The sequence below is a fragment of the Balaenoptera borealis genome (assembly GCF_965194805.1).
Source record: "Balaenoptera borealis genome assembly, chromosome: 2".
NCBI classification, from domain to species: Eukaryota; Metazoa; Chordata; class Mammalia; order Artiodactyla; family Balaenopteridae; genus Balaenoptera; species Balaenoptera borealis.
The window spans coordinates 28,526,370-28,546,371 of NC_138867.1; the positions used below are offsets into that span (position 1 = coordinate 28,526,370).

The window sequence follows — 20,002 nt, forward strand, 5'->3', positions numbered from 1 at the left end:
GGAGGGGAGACCTGAGCAGCCAGGAGAATCTTATTTTCTCTCTGAACACAACTTACATGTCTTCCAAAGGTTTCTTTTGTTTTGTTTTGTTTTTTAAGTGTATGAGAAATGAGAAGATAATATTGACATAAGAAACAGACTTAGCCTGCATTATGCTGATATCCGCCCAAGCCAGAGATTTTCTCAGTTACTAGTTTGATGACCAAATGACAGCTATATTCTAGGGGTTGCCTTAAAGTCACCCCGGATCTTACAGCATTTAAGTTAAAAATCGATTTAAAAATTGGCAGATAATCAATGAGCTGCAGACACTGTTTTAGAATCAGTACTTTGAAGATAGTCAACGAGAAACTGATTTTCAGACTTGACTGTTGCTGTATTTTCTTACTTCCAAGCTAACAAGGTGCTTGCTAATTTTTACTGGCTTTTGTAAGAAAGGAGGTGGATGTATAACAGCTGGGAAATATCTAGAAATTGACTGGGGTCCAGAGCGAAGCCTGAATGCACTAATGTTTTCTCCATTAAGGCAGGCTGCCGCTGCTCAGCTTCTCAATCAGGGAATTGGAAAGAATGGTGAGAGCAAAGTGTGGATCCTGAATATTTGTCTGGGGGCGGGTGGCGGGTGGTGTGGATCGTGTGAGGGGGCGAGGATTGGAAATTGTCACCATGCCATCTCCGCACTCAGGAGCAGAAGATAAACAGGGAGGGTCATGGGTGGCGGCCACACTCGAGGACAAGGTAAAGACAGATTTGGGGCTCCCGCGGTTGTAGCTGAGTCTCAGAGCATCCCTTCCATCGTCGGGGCTTGTGATAAGAGAAGCAGAACAGAAAAAAGACCATTGCCAGCCTGGCTTTCTGAACCATTTCCAGGCTTTGCTTCTGACAGGCACCTGGATAATTTGACCTGGATTTCCGCCACGATGAAGTGGTCAGAGTGTCATGAAATTGAGCTGACGTGGGGTAGGTCGGAAGTGGTGTGTGTGGTCAGCGTGCCAGGAATGTCAGAATTAGGCAGAGAACTTCATTCCAGCCGAATAGTCCAGCCTGAACACTGGCACTGTCTGAGCTTCTGAGAATGCCCTACTGTCTGTCTGGGAAGGCAGATATGGGAGCTGCCGCAGTTACTGCTCCCTGGCTGGCTGTCGTCCTCATGCCGCAGTGGCCAAGTCTTGTGGCTTTGCATTTTAGGCCTGGAGGTTTGGGAGATGGTGGTGCTTAGTCAAGCAAGCCTGAACCTTATCTCCGACCTCTCAGCCTTCCACAGCTAGACCCATTCGTGGGTCGGGGAGCATCACTCCTGTGGTCTCTAGGAAACCTCTCCACTCCGACTCTTGCTACCATCTACCTGCTGGGTGAGGCCCCTTCGTCTCCCGTCCTCACACTGGTCTGTCCCAGGTGCTGTTGGCAGGGAATTAAGGCAAGCCAGGGGGCAGCCTCCATTCTAGGGTCCATTCTGGAAGCAGTCAGAGAGCGCTACACTGTGGCTTGTGGGCCACATCCAGCCTGCCCTAGCCTGTTTTTGTATGGCTCCCGAGCTAAGAATGTGTTTTCCATTTTAAAGGGTTGAAGAAACAAACAAAGAATATAGGACCGAGATGGATGTGGCCTTCAAAGCCTAAAATATCTACTATCTGACCTGTTAGAGGAGACATTTGCTGACCCCTGATTGACATCATTCAGGAGCAGTGTGACCAGCGGATTGATCAGCTCATTAAGTCCTTGGCGGTTCAAATGGGCTGTCGTTTTGCAAACTGATTTTAGTTTCTGAATCTGTGTTAGATGGCATTTCCACCCCCAAAAGGGGAGATTCTGGAGCCAGGAAGCTGAAGATTTTCTGCAGGGTACAAACAATAGGAAAGAATGTCAGTTGGGTTTTCACCCTCTCCTCTCATTGGTGAAGCCACTGGTGTAGGTACCTTTGAGACCCACCATGTGTTGACTGTGTCTGCCACTGAAAGAACCTGATGGGGGAACCAAAACTCATCTATCTTACTCAAAAATGTTTCATTTCCTTTTTTCCCCCTTTTGCAGACTGAGTGCTGGACAGACAGGTACAATCAGAGTTGTTCGGTGTTGTCACTTTGAAAAAAAAAGATGCTTTCTGTAATTAAAAAAAAAAAAAGATAGTTAAGTGAATATCATGTTTTCTCATATTTAGAAGTGTTTCTTTATTGGTCTGTAAGAAAGCTTACTGTCGGCCGGCCAACCTGACCCCTGAACATACGATTCTTCTTGACACAGCAACAGGATTTCATTGTTAATGTCATTTCTAATAAGAGGAAAATCTAGTGACCTTGCTCATGCTTACCTTGTGTCAGAACTGCAGGCCTGGATGTGCAACTTACATTTGTAAGTAGCTTATTGTGCATTGCAGAAACACAGGAAAGTTTTCACAAGAAGATTGTAGTTTAAGAAGAAAAATAAAATGGCTGGTATAATTTTTTTTTCTCCAGGACATTGCAGCCATCTATCCTCCTGTATTTGGAAATTGGATGCTGTCAGTAGAGAAGAATGGGGGTGGGGCCTATTCTGACAGATGAAAACAAGTGAGGAAGGATGAAAAGATGTACATATGGTGCCCCATGGGAGTCGGAGCCTGGAAAACAAGATGGCGGCAATACACTTGACAAGTCAGGTTGTCAGACCTGGCAAGGGTGGGTCCTTTAATCTACCATGTGAGCAAGGCCTCACCTTTGTCTGTATTTAGAAAGAGGGTTGGCTATGAACTTAGAGATTAAGCAACCTGCTATTCCTGTATGCACCAGAATTTCAGACATAGTCAGAAATCTGATTTGCGTAACTGCTAAAACTCAACTGGAAGCCAACCAAACGGAGGCCTGGGCTCCCCACGAGAGGGGCAAATAGTCAGGAATCACAGCACATGAGGGAATTGATCAAACTTGCCCCAGGCGGCGTGGTCTGTGTGGCCAGACTCGGTGGGGCAGGGTTTGAGGCGAAGGGTCAGCTTTGGTTTCCCAGAAGGCCTCTGCATGAGTTGGCGGTACGGATCTCAGAGACCTAGAACTACCTGGTGTCTGAAGGCAGCAAGAGGGACCTTTTCACTTCTGAGCTGTACGACCAAACTGGCTCCTAAGGAGGCAGGCAGAGTCTGATCATGAGCTGAAGTGGAGCACATGCCATGAGCAGCCCTTAATTAGCCCACTCATTTATAGCACGTTGGGAGGACTGAGTGTTTTGGCTCAAACCTGGCGCATCTGCCCCTCCATTTGGCTCTCTGGACAGGGCTGGAGTCTGACCTCTGCTCATCAGCTTTTTCCTGATGGTGAATGGAATAAAAGACTGAGCTAGATGTGTGCATATGTGTGCAAAAGTGTGTAAACCTAAAGGAGAGGAACGGCTGAGCAAATAGAAGTTGTGATTCTGAGTGAGAGAAAATGGGTGATCATGTCTATGGAAGGGAATCAATAATTTCACATCTCAGTGGCTGGCAGGTATCACTTTGTGTGGCTTTGTGTTCATGTACAAGTTAAAAATTCCTTAAGAACTTCTGTAGGCAATGCACCCTCTCAGTTCCAAACGTGATTTTTATACATTTTCTGCAGCGGCGTCCAGGGGGTGTAGCACAAAATCCCTTTCACCTTGGAGGTCCCAATGGCACTGCCTTCTTCTCCATGGCCGGGGAACAAGACGGCAGCTTTCCTTCTCCATTGACACGGCACCTGCCCTGTTTAGCCAAGGGGCGGGCTGAGTGTGCCGCACTAGGAGATCCTCCAATAGCTTTGCTCTTCCCGCGGGCACGTCTGGCCCAGGGCGCCTCGGTTGGTTCCATCCAGGTGCGTATGGGCATGCAGCCACACCACGGCTCCGCAGGTGGCCTCAAGTAGGGCAGGGCCTGAGCTCAGTCTTGGCTCAGATACGAGGTCCCTGCACGGTGACTCAGGCCCTGACAGTGACCCTGTACTCTAGAGCCTCCCTTTTTTTTTTTTTTTTGATCTCTTCCTGAAGAAGCAATACAGCTATGTTTTACATGCACCAGAAGAACTCGGCACTGAGAAGTTAGACCAGAAGTGATTCCTTTGGTGAAAGAGAGAGCTCAGCCCCATGGTTTGGATTTTCGGAATTTCAAGGTTTGGGAGCTATCAGGTAGGCTTAAAACAAGACACTCTTGGACCATCTTCTTTGCCTCTCTAATTTCCACACTATTTTTCTTCCCAAATTAGAAGATGGAAACCAAGTTGGAAATTGGTAGAATAGGGCAAGTCTGAGGAAGGGTGAGAGTGGCCGTTGGGAATCAGTTTGGTGAAAAGCCCCTATTTCAGTGAGACTTCTCAGACTGTGGGGGCAAAGCAGCAGGTGCAGGTTACTCCCTGAATGGGTAGATAGATGGCCTCCTGTTGATACATTATATTTCCCCAAGCCTTGCCCTTTTAAGAAAAACTTAAACATTCTTACCAGCTCTCCTCCCTCCCCCTTCAAAAAAAAAAAAAAAAAAAAGTGGTCTTACAACAAACATTTTCGAATTCCTACCCAAAGCAGAACATGAATTGAATGGCCCAAGTCAGGGGGAAGGGGGAGGGAATTCACAGGCACCATGCTTGACCTTATAAACGGCATGAATCTCAGGATTTGTCATGGTGCTCTTGATGGCACAGCAACCCTTTCCTCTTGCCTTGTGCTCCTATTTCTGCCCCTTTGGCAAAAGTATTTTTATTTTCTCCTGCTGGCTGGCTCCATCAGCAAAAGGAGGTTCTGCCTTCCAAGGAATCCCGCCTTGGACTTGCCAAATTCCACCATCACCTTCAGCTTGCAACACTTTGACTGAAGTTCCCAGATGGCTGCCTGTGGGGTAGAAGGTTGACTGTTGGCAGGAAGCTGCTGGCTTTGAAAAACATCACAGGTATTTTATTGTAACAGACGCAAGACAGTTTTGGCAGGGGAGCAATAAAGACCTGGAGGGGAAACAGAAAATTACCTTCAAGCACTGCCGGGAAGAAGGTGGCAGAAATGAAGGATGCAGTTTGGGTTTGTAAAGCTAAGTCTTTTACACAATCCTTTTCACAGGCTAGAACTTGCTTGACTTCAGTTTCCCTCAAGTGAGTCAAAGAATGTTAAAAGAGAATGGAACGCTGAAACTGAGAAAGGGACCTGGGGACATCTCGGTGCGTGAGGATTTTACTGGGGTCCCAGTGGCCCGACCAAACTTGGTGTGGTGGGAATCCTGCTGTTTTCAAAATGATGAGGCATTAGACATTCTTGTGTCTATAACTAATTAGACGTTCTTAATGCGTTTCTATGGCAACAAAAGTTTAACACCTCATCTTAAAAGTGAGTGGAGTCAGTTATTTCAAACTCTCATTAGGAGAAACATGAGTCATTTCTATAGCATCCTGGGGGCTTAATTAATTGCATTTGTTGCCGTTGGGATTTCAGAATTGGGAGAGGGTCTGCTATCAGTTTTAGTCTTTTTTACCTGTGAGTTCTTCTACTCCAGAAGCTGCCTCCAGGTTACTCCCAAACCCAAGCGGTCTCAAAGCTGAGATAGCAAACCTTTCTAAGCCCAGCGACAGTGAATAATACAGTGCTGATTTTTGAAATCAGTTTTACCCTGATATGATTTACTATGATAGACTCTTGTTATCAGCAGACAGACTCTCTAATCTGTGAGGTTTCCTCTGCTTCCAGCCTATTTTCTTTCTTATATTACTTATTTTAGATTACAAGCTCCTGAATCAGGATGGGTGCAAAACTAAATAAGGATGATACAACTAACTCATAGTAGGACATTCAAAATGCAAGGTTTAGTCAACTTTATCAGGTGAGCAAGCCTATTAAAGAAAGGCTAAGTGTGAGTGACTGTGGTCGTGTGTGTGTGTGTGTGTGTGTGTGTATAAAGGGTTGCAAGCCGAAGTTAATAGTTAATTCATGGTGATCATATGGACCTGGGAACATGGTTGATTTTTAGCATAACTCTTTATGTAAGAATGTGTCTCAGATGTGTAGGTCTGTTTTCTCTTCTGTAAGCGTGTGGCTCAAACATGCTCACATAATCTGTTTTTGTTAGAGAAATGCCTCACTGTGTAGTAGAGGCTTTTCTATGAGAGTTCAAACCGAGTGTCAGATGAACTTCCCCAGGCTGCTGTGTTAGGTCCCATTTTGTTTTCATGGCGCTTTGGTTAGCATGAGGGGAAAATAGCCCGCGGAGCGGTGTAGACGACTTGGATGTACAATTTTGAAATTCAGAGACAAATCGATTTTGGCTTTTTCTGAAAATGGATCTTATTTTGAGAACCACAGTTGACATGGCTGTGGGAAGTGTTGCTTATTCTCGGCAAGAAAACTACCCTGAAAAGGTGCTTATGATCCAAGAGACAGGGAGCTGCCCCGGCCTCTCTGGCAGAGCCAGGGGAATGATTCAGAACTAAGGGTCTGTAATTTATATTAAATCCACATTTGTATGGAAGTAGCTATGTAGATGGCGAAGGCGGCTTCCTACAAAATGGGATTATTTTAGTTTCTCTGTGTAATGGTATTCACAACGTAGCCTGTCATGTCCCTTTCAGAAAGACTTAGACCCCAACCTAAGGGATTTGATCAGAAGTACTTATTACACGTCAAAGTGTTTAGCTCTGTGGTGGGAACTTGTGGGGAGGCCAGCTCACAGAAGCCAAAAAGCAAACGCAGTAGCTATCAGAGAAGGCAGTGATTTGACCAGCTTGTGCTCCAACTAAGACCAGACAGACAGAAACACAGATACGGGGCACATCGCTCTATACTCCTTTTGTGTAAGGTCCCTAAGCATCTCTTCCTCATAACCTAGATTCTAGGAATAGATTCTGGGGGGGAGCGGGGTACAGTAAACCTGAAGGGAAGAACATTAAATGTTACTGTCACTAAACTGTAGCTCAAATGTAGTGTTTCCTTCAATAATGGATGTGGACCGCAAAACACAGTCGTATTCACAGCCCCCGTGTCATTGTCACCAGTAGACGTGATACGTATCGTTTGTGGTGGGTGTCTTTCAATATCATCAACACTCATTACTACTTTGAAAATATGTCAGTTAATAAATTTGTTGCTAGAGGTCCCTAACGGGTCAATAAAAAAGCACAGGGGTTATGATAGTTTACATTTAAAAATATTTAGCCTATTGTATTTCAACGTAATTGGTTTTCTTTGTAATCCTAGGTATTTTATGCATTAAAAATATTATTTTGAGACTTTTCCAGACAGAGGCCCATGGTACAAAAATTTTTTAAAAAGAAAAAAGAAAAGAAAGAAACCTGTCTTAAAGGTTACCATTTGATATTTATTTAGATCTTCATTTACCAGGAGAAAAATATTAACCCAGGACAGTAGGGTGTGTTCTAACTTATGAATCACCTGGGGATCTTGAGAAAATGCAGGTTCTTATGCAGTAGGTCTGCGGTGAGGCCTGAGATTTCTGCACTTCTAACAAATTCAGCGTAGCTAGGAGGAAGCCCACAGCAATCCAAAGAACGGCCTGCGTTTCCCAAACTCACTTTTAATCATTTTAATCCATCTTAGTTGTAGGTAATAACTTAACTCTTGTAACGCTCGGTTGTGGGAAGAGATGTCCTAGGAGTGGGAAATGGGGAGAATCTCAAAGGACAAACTTCACCTGCTTCCAAGTGTCATATGTTGGGTCTTTCGGAGCCTGGAGTAGCTGCCAGGCTGGGCAGTGAAGGTGATGGCAGCTCAGGCCTGGGGTAAAGGGTGGGGTAGAGGGTGTGGGAGCAGATGTGTGTCACCGGGAGGCCGGGAAGCTGCTGCAGCTGAGCCCCTCCCTGTGACGGCTTGCTTGCTGGGCTCCCGGGCCCCGTGTGCTCCAGGTGAACCGCGAGGGCGCTGCAGCTGCCTGCCTGCAGCCCGGGGCCTCAGCCCGGCTCGGCACGGAGAGGCCAGGATTACCGTCCGATCCCTGTACGTGCGTGGCGGCCCTGTGCTGTGCTCCGAGGAGGATTGTGTCTGGCTCTCTTCTCTCCCCAAGGGTGACTTAACTAAGTGTGTAATTAGATGATGCAAGTTGTGTAACTCTGTAAGATTTTCATAGACATTTGTAAACTGGAGAAAGGTCCTTTGGTGGAGTCTGAGGGGAAAAATGTCACTGAGCCTCCACGGCCCAAGCAGCATTCTCTAACCCCAGAGCCCCCAGTCCTGACCTGCTGCCTCCTGAAGATGTCCTGCTGGCCTCGGTCAAACCACTTCTGTTTTGCAGCCGGGTGGTGGCTTCACGGGGCGGCCTCAGAGGTGCAGAAGTCCAATTTTGTTCATATACCAGAGGTTATCAGCTGCCTGGGGACTGACTCATGCTAATCAAACTCCCAGGAGACTGGTATCCAAAACCCAGTTTGTAGTAATCTTTTTTTATTTATCTATTTATTTATTTATATATTTATTTATGGCTGTGTTGGGTCTTCGTTTCTGTGCGAGGGCTTTCTCCAGTCGCGGCGAGCGGGGGCCACTCTTCATCGCGGTGCGCGGGCCTCTCACTATCGCGGCCTCTCTTGTTGCAGAGCACAGGCTGCAGACGCGCAGGCTCAGTAGTTGTGGCTCACGGGCCCAGTTGCTCCGCGGCATGTGGGATCCTCCCAGACCAGGGCTCGAACCCCTGTCCCCTGCATTGGCAGGCAGATTCTCAACCACTGCGCCACCAGGGAAGCCCCCAAAACCCAGTTTGTGAATTCCTAGTGAAGGAAGGGTCCTTCCGGTCACCAAACATGTTACCACCTTCTTTGCTCGCTTGTTTCTGCCATCTTAGCCCTATCTTCCCAGGAGAGAGGTAGTTGAAAATGAGGACTTCATATGGAGTACGTCTTAAGGAATGTTCCAGGGACCTAGGCTCAGTGTTCTCTCTCATGTATAAGACCAAATAATCACACCCAGATTCCCCCAGCCTTTGGGCTCACCTTGACTAGATTCCCTTCATACCTCCCCCTCCCCCAGCCCATTTCTTTCCCCCCTTTTCTCTCCCTGACTGTGGAGCCCCAGCAGGTGTTCTGCTTCAGCGTCCCTGATTCCAGGCCCTGCCTGCCTGACACCACCTCTGCTCCCCTGGACTGGATCCAGATGTTTCCGGGGTCTCCTCAGCTGCCCACCCGCCCATCTGTGGATCCTCCGTGAGGAGAGGTGTGCGTGTGTGGATGGCACAGGTGCGACTTCTGCAGGTGCACAGCCATCACAGGGTGACTCTTACTATTGCTACCCTTTCTTACTTTTTATTTTCTTTTAACTCTTTCTCACTATTTGCACTCTCAGGGCCAATTCCCTGTAGCTCCGAGAGTGGGGATCCCAGCCTTATATCAATCTCTGCAAGAAGACTCCCCATTGGTCATTGATGCCCCTGGTTCCCAAACCCAAGAGGCATTTTTATAAAATACAGATTGCCAGGTCCCAACCCCCAGTTCTGGGTGAGCATCCAGAGTCGTACTTGTAGAACATTCCATAGAGGCAGAGAAATCTCTCAGATGGTGGCCATCTGTTTCAGGATGTTTTTGTGTCACTGCCATCCTGTCACCAATGGGTCATGGTGATTGGAGAGCTCTTTTACTTCTTACTTATACTTTTCTTTTTTGCTCAAATCATCTATGTAGTGAACTGTGTCATCGTACAAAGCAGTCTCTTTATTTTCCTCCCTTGTTCAAATGAAAGGCTTATTCTGATAGTCAGCCATGTTTGGAAACCACCACTGTGGACCCATTATCCCAGACCCAGAGCCCTTATTTCATGGAGAGGAAACTGAAGCTTTGTGGATGAACTGGCCGACTGCATCAGGGGGTGCCATCTGGGTTAAGGTCTGAAAACCACGTCCACCACAGTCTCCCTGCTCCTTGATGAGACCCACTCTTCTCAGCCGCAGGGGCCTTGTTTCTGGGGTGTCACAGTAGAGCAACAATAAGCAAATGCCCATATATGCAGAGTGAGCACCACATTTAAGCCAAACCTTGTCCCCCAGTTCTAGCACTAAAATGTGAGTGCTATCAGCTGTCCTGATATTTCTACAGCTGATAGATTGAGGCCACTGGAATGACAGGGACCCCACCTCTTCCTTAGAACACTTTGTCCTTCGATGTCTCAACTTCCCATCTATCAAATGAGGATAATTCGAACTGTGCTACCTCCCTTACAAGGTTGTTGTGAAGTCATACAAAACGATGTATGTGAAGGGCTTTGGGGAAGAAGAGCACAAAGCATTATGTAATCATAACGTGTCTCATCATCACCACCAACATTATTATTTTTTTTTAATTTATTTATTTATTTTTGGCTACATTGGGTCTTTGTTGCAATGCATGGGCTTTCTCTAGTTGTGGTGAGAGGGGGCTACTCTTTGTTGCAGTAAGTGGGCTTCTCATTGCGGTGGCTTCTCTTGTTGCGGAGCACGGACTCTAGGCGCGTGGGCTTCAGTAGTTGTGGCATGTGGACTCAGTACTTGTGGCTCACGGGCTCTAGAGCACAGGCTCTGTAGTTGTGGCGCACGGGCTTAGTCACTCTGCAGCATGTGGGATCTTCCTGGACCAGGGATCGAACCCGTGTCCCCTGCATTGGCAGGCGGATTCTTAACTGCTGTGCCACCAGGGAAGTCCACCACCAATATTATTATATTACCCGCAAAGACGTTACATGTCTGCTGAGTGGCTCCAAATAGAATCACTACAGATAGAAGAAATACTTTATTCTATCATAACCCAGTGAAAGGCTTGCTTGGAGGGGAGGGGCGGGGAGGAGAATCAAGATTCTCATAGAGATATATTACTTCTGAATTTCCCGATTAAAGCAGCTCTAATGGCCCATTAATGAATCATTTCACACCCTTTGCCCTTTAATGGCCACTTTCCAGCTGTGCTCCAGAGCCAGGAACCATTTGGGTGAGCGAGTTGGTACATGTAAGTCACAGGATGTTTTCCCATCTGCTCAGAGGCCAGGACTGTCTTTCACGCCTCTCCTGCTGCTCTGAGTGGTGAAAATGCTTCAAGATTTTTCATCTTGAGAATGGCAGAGTTTTCAACCTTGTGTTCCAGACTAGATTAAGAACCAGACAGATTCTAATATCTGTAAAAAGTTTCTGCAACTGTTCCAACAGAGAGATAAACCTAAAAAGGATAAAGCTTAATTTTTCTCCCTAAGAAATGGCACTGCTTGAAAATGAGGGAATCAGTCTGTGGTAATCAACCTTAACGATATTAAGCACCAAATATGTCTCTGTAGAGTTGCTTAAAGAAAACTTATGGACTTTGGGCAGGGTATAAGTACAATGAACATTGAAATAAAAATGTAAGAAATTACTTCTGATGAAAGGAGTATTGATGTAATGCCATGACATAGACGGCATGTGCTTACCAGGGGGCCTTTCCAGCTCCGAGATAGTAAGATTCTATGAAAAACCTAGGTTGGAATGGATGGGAAAGAGTTCATGGAAGAGGACCTTGGTGCATAAATAGGATCTATTTAGGCAGAGAGAATGGGAAATGCATTCCCAGAGGGTGAAAGTACAGAGTAGAGACGCAGGGAGGTTTTGTGTGAGGAGCTGTGTGCTAACGAGGGGAAGAGCCAGCGGTAAGATTCCGCCCATACATACTTACAGGCTGCTCGGATTTGGTCTGAAAAAGAGGAGATTGAAAAGACTTTAGTTTAGCAATACAGACGAATTGTGTTAAATGGTTCAAGTCATTTTCATTTGCTTACAAACACAAATGCCAGATTGCTAAGAGTCTGCATTAGAACTACCTGAAAACCATGAGGGAAAAGAAAATGTGCTCCTACCTTCTACCACCCCTTCATCCCCCACCACCTACCCCCCTGGCCCTGATTTAGTATTTCAGAATCTTTATCCCTACCCCTAATTGCTTCCAATTGGAACCTATTTTTTTTTAAGTTCTCCAAATGCAACCAATATTAGGAAACATGTAATTTTTTAAGAATTTCATCCTCATGTATGATGTAAAGACGATGTAAAATAGCTCTTAGAACTAACTCCCCTTCCCCAATCTGTGTGATCCTATCCTTAGGGTTTTGAAGTTGCAAGCAACAGAAACCAATTCTGGCTCACTTTAGCAGAAATTTAGCGACAAAATATTGGGTAGCACAGGAACCAAGGGAAGTGTTAATTAAGGTCTGGGCTCAAAAGAATGAGCAAGAACCAAATGGTCAAGAACACATCCAAGGTCATGGCACAGGAACAGTCTGCTTAGGGTATCACCACTGCCACCACCACCATTACTAGACTCCTGTGACTAGCCTTTATCTATCCCTGTGTCTTCGCATCACTTCCTTATGATACAGAGTCAGGCAAGAGTCTCCAGTGGACCAAATGTAAGTCATGTGCCTATGGACCAATGTGGGGGAGTGGGGACAGAGAATAAATTCCCTTCTCCACCACCTCCCGTGTAATGGGAGCTTCTCCCAAATCCAAAGGACAACTGGATGCTGGATACCCATGCAAACGTTCATCTTCCCTACCACACAGGCACAATGAGTTTCAGTTGGTCTTCTCTTTCTCCACCATCTTTCCATGTGTCCACGTCTTCTCCTTTCCTGCTTTTCCTCTCTTTCAGTACCTTTCCCCGATGTCCCATCCTCTCTTGGGTGTGATATCGCTTGTTGACCACCAAGTTCAGTGTGATGAGCTTACTTTTGGTCATTTCTGTTCATGTAAGCCCTTTCACCCAGCCTCCCACCAGATCTGAAACCCCACCTGACACATCCTTAGTGGCCTTCCTCCCTCAGAAAGCAGCCACTGCATCAAGGGTTAGCACTAGGTGTTTGAAAAGTTTTTGTCTTATAAAGCCAAATATCTTCCACTCCTTATCTTCTCATTAGTACTGATGCTATAACCTGTGTCATCCTGAAGTGGTCTGCCCCTTTCTTCATATGACCGTTTAGGTATTTGTGTATAAAGCCATTATATACCTCCTAACCACCTCCCTCCATTATCTTCTCCAGGGTAAATACCCTTAGTTTCTTCAGCTGCTTATCATGTGATGGAATTGTCATTTAAAAATTTTGATGCCTGAACTGAATCAGTCTCTCTGCATGCAGTCTTATCCAGAACAGGATTATCACTTCCTTTGATGTGGACAGTATACTTCTCTTAATGCAGTCAGATATTGCAGTGCCTTTAGTTAGTTCTGTCATGGGATTTAGTTGACTGTCTCTGAAAACCCGTAGGTTTGGGCTGAAGCTATGTGGGACCTGTTTCAAATATCCCATGGGATCAGATTCTGATCCAGAAGCCTAGGACCAGCATTTAATATGGTTAACTTGATTTACTATAGAGAACATCCACAGGAAAGTGAGTTCTAGATGACCTGAAAAAATGAAGAGCACAAACCAGCAAGGAAGACTGAGTTTTGTACACTTTACTTCCATTAAGTAAATCCTTCCTATATAAGCAAATAAATAGCTGACATGCTGTTGATGGATGGAAGATGGTATGGGAAGATGGGGTTTGGTTTACAAAAGTGTTCTTGATGATGATGATAAGTTTATTGAAGTATAGTTTGCTTACACTCTTTAGCATAATAAAATTTCCCCAATTCCAGAAGAAAGGATTAAATGGACTACACTTAAAGTACAAGATTGAGACAGTATGCTAACAAGAAAGAAACTAAAGGAAGACTTTTCTAGTTGTTCCAATCTATAAATTCTAACAAAAACAAGTCATGTGAATTACCACCATAGTCAAGATGGAGAACCATTCCATCACCCTAAAAACACTGCCTTGTGGTAAAACCCTCTCCTTACCCCCAGCCTCTGGCAACCACTGATATGTTCTACTGTTCTGTCTTTTCCAGAATTTTATATAAATGGAATCATGAAGCATGTAGCCATTTAAGTCTTGCTTCTTTCACTTGTCATAATACATTTGAGATTCATCCATGTTTTTACATGTATCAATAGTCCCTTCCTTTTCCTTGCTGAGTAGTATTCCATTGTATAGATGTGCCACGGTTGGTTTACCCATTCATTCCTTGAATGTGCTGTTGCATCAGACAGAGGTCTGTGCAACATCTCATGAAAGAAAGGTTTTGTGTTTCTTCTCTCTTCTCAGCCGAACACAGTCTATCAGACAGAGAAATTGTTGCTGTCATGTGTGATCTCTACACTTCCGTTATGCTAGATTGTTATCTTTATAGTATTTCCTGAAGTGTAGAAAAATGTGAAGAGTATTTAGACAGAGTATGTATGTTTTCTTTTTCTTTGCCTGCAAGCATCAGCACTAGATTTTTGTCTATTTTGAATACAGATCTTGTTTCTATCTCTTATTACTTTTTGAAACAAGTTTAAACCCTTCTGTTTATTGTTTTTTCTTTTTTTTTCTTTTTAAGGAAAAATCTGGTCAAGCATCTCTAAAGGAAATATGTCACTGTTTTAATATTATAGCTTTTTTTATTGAATTGCAATTATTACATAAACAGGGATGCCAGAATTTTAAAATCTTTTAAAGTACTGCTTTCAGTTTAAAATTGGACTTGTTCCACTAAATGTCTATGGTAATAATTTTGAGATATCTATGCCAAGAGATATATAGTTATATCATAAACACTGTGCTCTGAAATTCAGGTTAGAATGGAGAAGGGAGAGGGTGACATGAAGTAATTATGTGATGGGAATGTCTGAATTTGTAACCTCTGTGTACCTTTGATTTATGATTTGGTAAAAATAACTTTTAAAGAAAACCTTCTTGGATTTCATAACCTCAATTGAAAACTTGTGGGATGCTGATTATAACATAGAGATTTACTCTAAAAATTCAGAGCTGACCACTAGGGCTGGCTGGGTGAATTAGTCATTTGCTTTCTAATGGGGGTGACCTTAACTTGTCATATCCCCAAGTGAAGAACAGTTGTTCAGATTACATATTTACAACCACAGTTCTTATACCTAGTAAATGGGCTCTGCAGACATTTTAAGGATACTAGATGCTGCTTCTTCCTTTCCTATCTGTAAAAGCATGCAATTTCCATCAAAATCTGAAAATGATTATTTTGGAACCTAGACAGATGAACTAAAATTTATCTGAAAAGGGGAAAAGTGAGTGGATAGCTAAAAAATTTTTGGAAAAATGAGACCAATAAGGAGGTGTGTGTTCTTTCTCACCAGACAGCAAACTGTATTTTGAAGCTATAGTAATTCAAACAGAATGGCACAGGAACTGACAAACGGACCAGTGAAGCAGAGCAGGGAATCCCAAATAGGCCCATCTATGTCGGACCATCAGGGAATCCCAAATAGGCCCATCTGTGTCAGGAAATTTGGTGCATGAAAAGGAGACATTTCAAAACTGCAGGATAAATATTTAGTGAATTTTATTGAAAGAATTAGCTAAAACTTTTTAGAGAAGAGTATAAAGTTAGGTCCCACCTTTAAATAAATAAATTCCAGATGAGCTAAAGAGCTAAACATAATAAATGAAATCTGTGAAAGTATTAGAAGAAAATAGGAGAATATTAGCTAGGGTGTGGAAGCCTCCTAAGTAAGACTTTAAACTCAGAAAGTTATAAAGGAGAAGAAGGTATACTAAACTTTTGGATGAGAATCACTGTAAGATAAAAGTCAAAAGTTACAGGAGTGGTTTTGGGTGTGATACAAAGGAGTGATTTTCATGTTTTACTCAGTATACTTCACCATGTGAGGTTTTTTGTTTTTTTGTTTTTTTTAAACAAGAATGTATTCATGAGTTGTGTAATTTTCTCAATGTGCTTACCACAGTGTGTGGACCATGACAAACATGCACATAAATTATAGCAGCTATTATTGTTTTCAAACCCCTTTCCTCACTTACAGGGATTCCCGTTTAGAAAACGTAGCTCCATGTCTAAATGTATTTTTGTAAAATTCTCTTAGGTTTTGAAAATCACTGCCTTGTTGTTGTTGTTGATACTCTGTTGTTGTTGTTGATGCATTTTTCTACCATGCCTCATTACTGCTTAATGCAGAGGATAAAGGATTCAATTCCCTTAAATGCACTGTGAGTGCTAGCTTGCAGGGTACCTAGGGATACGCTGCACTCTGGGGGAGGACGTTGGGGAGGCAGGGGCAAGAGGTTGCAAAGGGTCCACGAACCCACTTCAAGGTGTACACGGTCTTGCTAATTGACAAGACGTACAAGTACAAACCACTAGAGCATTTGTAAAAGCGCCAAGTTGAGTGTAATCAGCCCAGGGCTGGACACTGGAGCATGGCCAAGATCTGTGCCCTGTGGAACCTCCAGAGAAGACCTGACCCTCCAGGGGTCGGGAAGAGGTGGAGAAAGGAGCCCAGCACCGGTAGGCAGGCGTTTCCGGAAACTTGTCCTGTCCTCCTGCTCCCTTGAAGCAGACCTCTTTCTCTCTGGGCCCAGGCTCTGAGGTTGGGGTGACTCACATGTGATGCTCTAGAGTGCCAGGTTAGGAAGTTGGCTTACTTGGGAGGTAGATGGCCTCTCCTGGGGCTGCAGTACTTTCCCTGAGCACGTGGGCGAGGGCCCTGGGGCTGGCATCCAGTTGTCCAGCATTTTCATCTTCTCCATGTGGGTTTTCATGCCTTTCCTTCACTGGTGGGGATTTTTATGTGTTGTTAGTTGACTTCTCTCCATAGGTAGCCCAGTAGGCTGGATGTAGTCACCGTGAACATTTTTCAAGTATTGGGATTGTAGGCCTCCTGCTTTGCATCTAAATATCACTTAATTCTCATAGCAGCCCATTTCAGATGAGGAAGCTGAGACAAAAACAAAACCATAATTTGCTCTAAGGTCACACAACTGGTAAGTGACAGAACCTACGTCTGCCAGGCTCTGAAACCTCCATTCTGTCCAATACGCTGCTGGACCTAACCCAGCCCACTCCCCTGTGACTATCACACCCTTCCTGTGGCTCCAGGAGAATTCTGGAAGATCTGGCCAGAGTCCAGCTAGTTCCTGAAACAGCAGCATTACCATGTCTTGTCCCTCTGCACACGGGGAGGAAGGAGCTCTGGACCAGGAGTCCAGATAGGCTCCATGAAGCTCCATCATCTCTACCCCTACACTTTGTCACTTATAGACTGGTGACAACCTCATCTTCCTTACCCACCTCACAAGTTTGGAATGGTCAGATAGAGATGATGATACTACTACTAACAGTGACTTTCCTAAGATATAAAGACTTATACCAAAGTAAGGTGGTATTAATAGTAGCAGCTTTCCTGTCTAACGTGTAACACAGCAGTTGGGAGGGGTCTTTTATCCTTCCACTGATACACTTTGCCTAACACTTTTCTCTTGATGTTTTCCCCTACTCTCCCTTACTTATAAAGCTATGAGCAGCAAATCCAAACCTTATTTGTATATGGAAGGGAAAATAGCCTTGTTAGATGAAGGCACCCATTAGAAACGTAGGCACGTCTTAAAGCAGGTATGAATGGGGACTCCTTCCTTCATAAGAACTTTTGGGTGAGGTCTGAGCAGTGCAAATGACTGAAGTCTTTAATTCTGTTATGTAACATGTCTGTCCATGCTTGGCTGACAAGATGGCGGCCCATTCTGTGCTTTAGGAAAATGGAGGCAGGGCTAGCAAGTTAAAACGTGTGCTCTGATAACCTGTCAGATGCTGTAGGAGAAAGGACAAAGAGGAAACTGAGTCCGTTCCAATGTTTAGGGTCCTTTAGAAACCTGAGTGAAACATGGACAGTACACACTGACATCTTTATTGGGTTTGTTTGCTTTCTAAATACCCTCTGAATTGTGTCTAGTGAGGAGAGAGGCTGAAATGATAGCACAGTTAATGCCCATTGGCTCTGACCCAGAGGCAAATCACCGATCGGTGGTTCAAGCTCTCTGAAGCTCACTGTACCGCAAGATCACAGGTTGACTGTGAAAGCAAGATCCCACCCTCAGGCAAGATGCCACCCTCACAAACCTGTGACTGAGAGGTTACCCGGAGCTGGCAGAGGCATTTCTGAAGTTCATGCTGTTAAAGGTGGTCAAGGAGTCAGCTTCAAATGCATTGCTGAAAATCAGAAAATAAAATAATTGCTTAAACATTCCTCCCTCTAAGACGGTTTGAGAATCTCAAAGCGGGTGCTGAACAGGAAAATAGTCGGTGTTCTTATGACTCAGGTACCCAATTCATCTCACAGATGACTGGCTCTAGCCACCATAGTGGTTTTGCCCATTGCATGGTCCTAAATCATTTCCCCTGCTTGGTAATGTCTTTGTTTGCTGTGCTTTGAATGAGTCATGAATGACAAGGAGGATAGGGGATAGGTGACTCAAATTAACAAACAATGTAGCAGTCATGACTCTCAAGATAATCTCCACTGGACCTTTAGGTTACGTTCATCTGATCAAAAGTCATCCGTGACAGCTGTCTCTCGTTCTATCCAATGTAGCTGCTATTTATTGGAGTAAAGAGTATTCACTCCTGTGATGTGTTGTTTGAGAAGTGGTTGCAGTTGCAGCTGGAAATCTCTCATGTTGTCTAGATACCAAATATCATGATTTGAAAAACAAACCAGAACATTTCATACAATTCAAGTGCAAAACTTCTGAACATCCAAGAATTTAAATGGCTGGGGTTTTTTTCTATTCTTGATGCCATAGGTAACATATAGGTAGCTTTTCTCTGTATTTTAAAATATATCTTTTAAATATTTTAAAATGACGTATATGATTTAAATTTGCGTCAGTAAATCATCTTTGGTCTTATGGATTAATCTGAAGGAAATGAAACAGTGCACATCCCTTGTGAAATAGGGAAATTTGTCTTGATATTTTTAAAGATGGTTTTTAAGTTCTTGGCTAGCATATCTAATATATTTATTTAAAATCATGTTGTTATATAACTATTGACACAAATAATCAGTAAACAGTCTATAATAGGAACAGGCAGGAGTTTGATTTGAGCCAAACTGAGGACTATAGCCTGGAAGACAGCCTCTCATACAACTCTGAGGAACTACTCCGGAGAAGCACGGTTTTCAGCACAGTTTTATATCTTGTCAGAACAAAGAACATCAAACAAGTCAGGGATACATTCTTTCAAAGTAGAAAAAAAAAAAAGACCAGCACATACATAGCGAGTCAGTATGGCCTTGGTGCCTGGGAAGGGAGTCTTACCATTGAAGGGGTACCAGCATTGGCATCTCAGGAAGGGAGACGTTTAATCTTTATTTTTACATGGACGTTCTTTACTTCCGGTCAATGCACCCTTTCATTTAATAATTAAAGCAGATGTACAATGTATGTTTGATAGACCACAGCCACAGGAGCAGGCTGTGACCATAAAATTCAGGTCAACTCACGTATGAGCCAGAATGACTTCCCCATACCTCAACATGTGACCATTTCTTTTGTCATACCATGCAAAACATGATAAAAATTACTTTAAGCAGATCTTAGAGGTTTTACAAGATTGCATCTTATCACGAAAGAAGTCCAAGAATCAAAACGTCTTGGCAAAGCTAAAAGGCGGGGAGGAGGCTGCATTTGTTCCTGGGACTGCCGTTAACAAAGCACCACAGACTCCAAGGCTTAAATCAGCAGGAACTTATTTTCTCACTGTTGTGAAGCCTAGCATTTTGAAATCAAGTGGTGAGCACCGTTGTTCCCTTCTGGGGGCTCCGAGGGAGAGAGTGTCCCTCGCCGCTCTCTCAACTGCCAGCTGTCGCAGGTAACCCCCAGCATCTCTCGGCCTGTAGATGCATCACTCCAATCTCTACCTCCGTCCTCACACTGCCTTCTTCTCTGGGTCTCTCCAGGCTCCTTTCTGACTCTTAGAAGGACACTCTCACTGGATTTAGGGTTCATCCTAAACCAGTATGTTCTTCTCTGGAAACTTAACTAATTTCATCTGCAAAAACCCTGTTTCCAAATAAGGTCACACTCTGAGGCTCTAGATGGACATCATGAATTTGGCGGGGACACTCTTCAACCCAGAGGCTTGCTGTGACTGCATCTCCGGTTTGAGGCAGAGCTAGAGTTCACAGTCAGATTCCGGGCCCACAGCCCTAAACCTGTTCTTAACCTCCCTGCCTGGACCCTCTTGCCTCTACCATCCATCCAGAC

At 44.2% G+C, this 20,002-nt stretch overlaps 1 protein-coding gene across 13 annotated transcripts in view; it reads left to right on the top strand.

Moving 5' to 3' along the window:
- Positions 1 to 20,002, top strand: part of PDZD2 (PDZ domain containing 2) — a 387,522-nt gene that overhangs the window by 253,164 nt on the left and 114,356 nt on the right. Inside the window, exons 2-3 of one of the 13 annotated variants that reach the window (XM_082382138.1) lie at positions 1,562 to 4,858; positions 5,675 to 5,776. The exons of 8 other annotated variants lie outside the window; for them this stretch is intronic. In XM_082382138.1, the coding sequence (XP_082238264.1) occupies positions 5,718 to 5,776 (59 nt within the window). In that variant the 5' untranslated portion in view covers positions 1,562 to 4,858; positions 5,675 to 5,717. Of the gene's footprint in view, positions 1 to 5; positions 5,777 to 20,002 lie in introns of those variants that run through there. 4 more of the 13 variants (XM_082382126.1, XM_082382127.1, XM_082382128.1 and 1 more) reach the window with 4 other exon arrangements.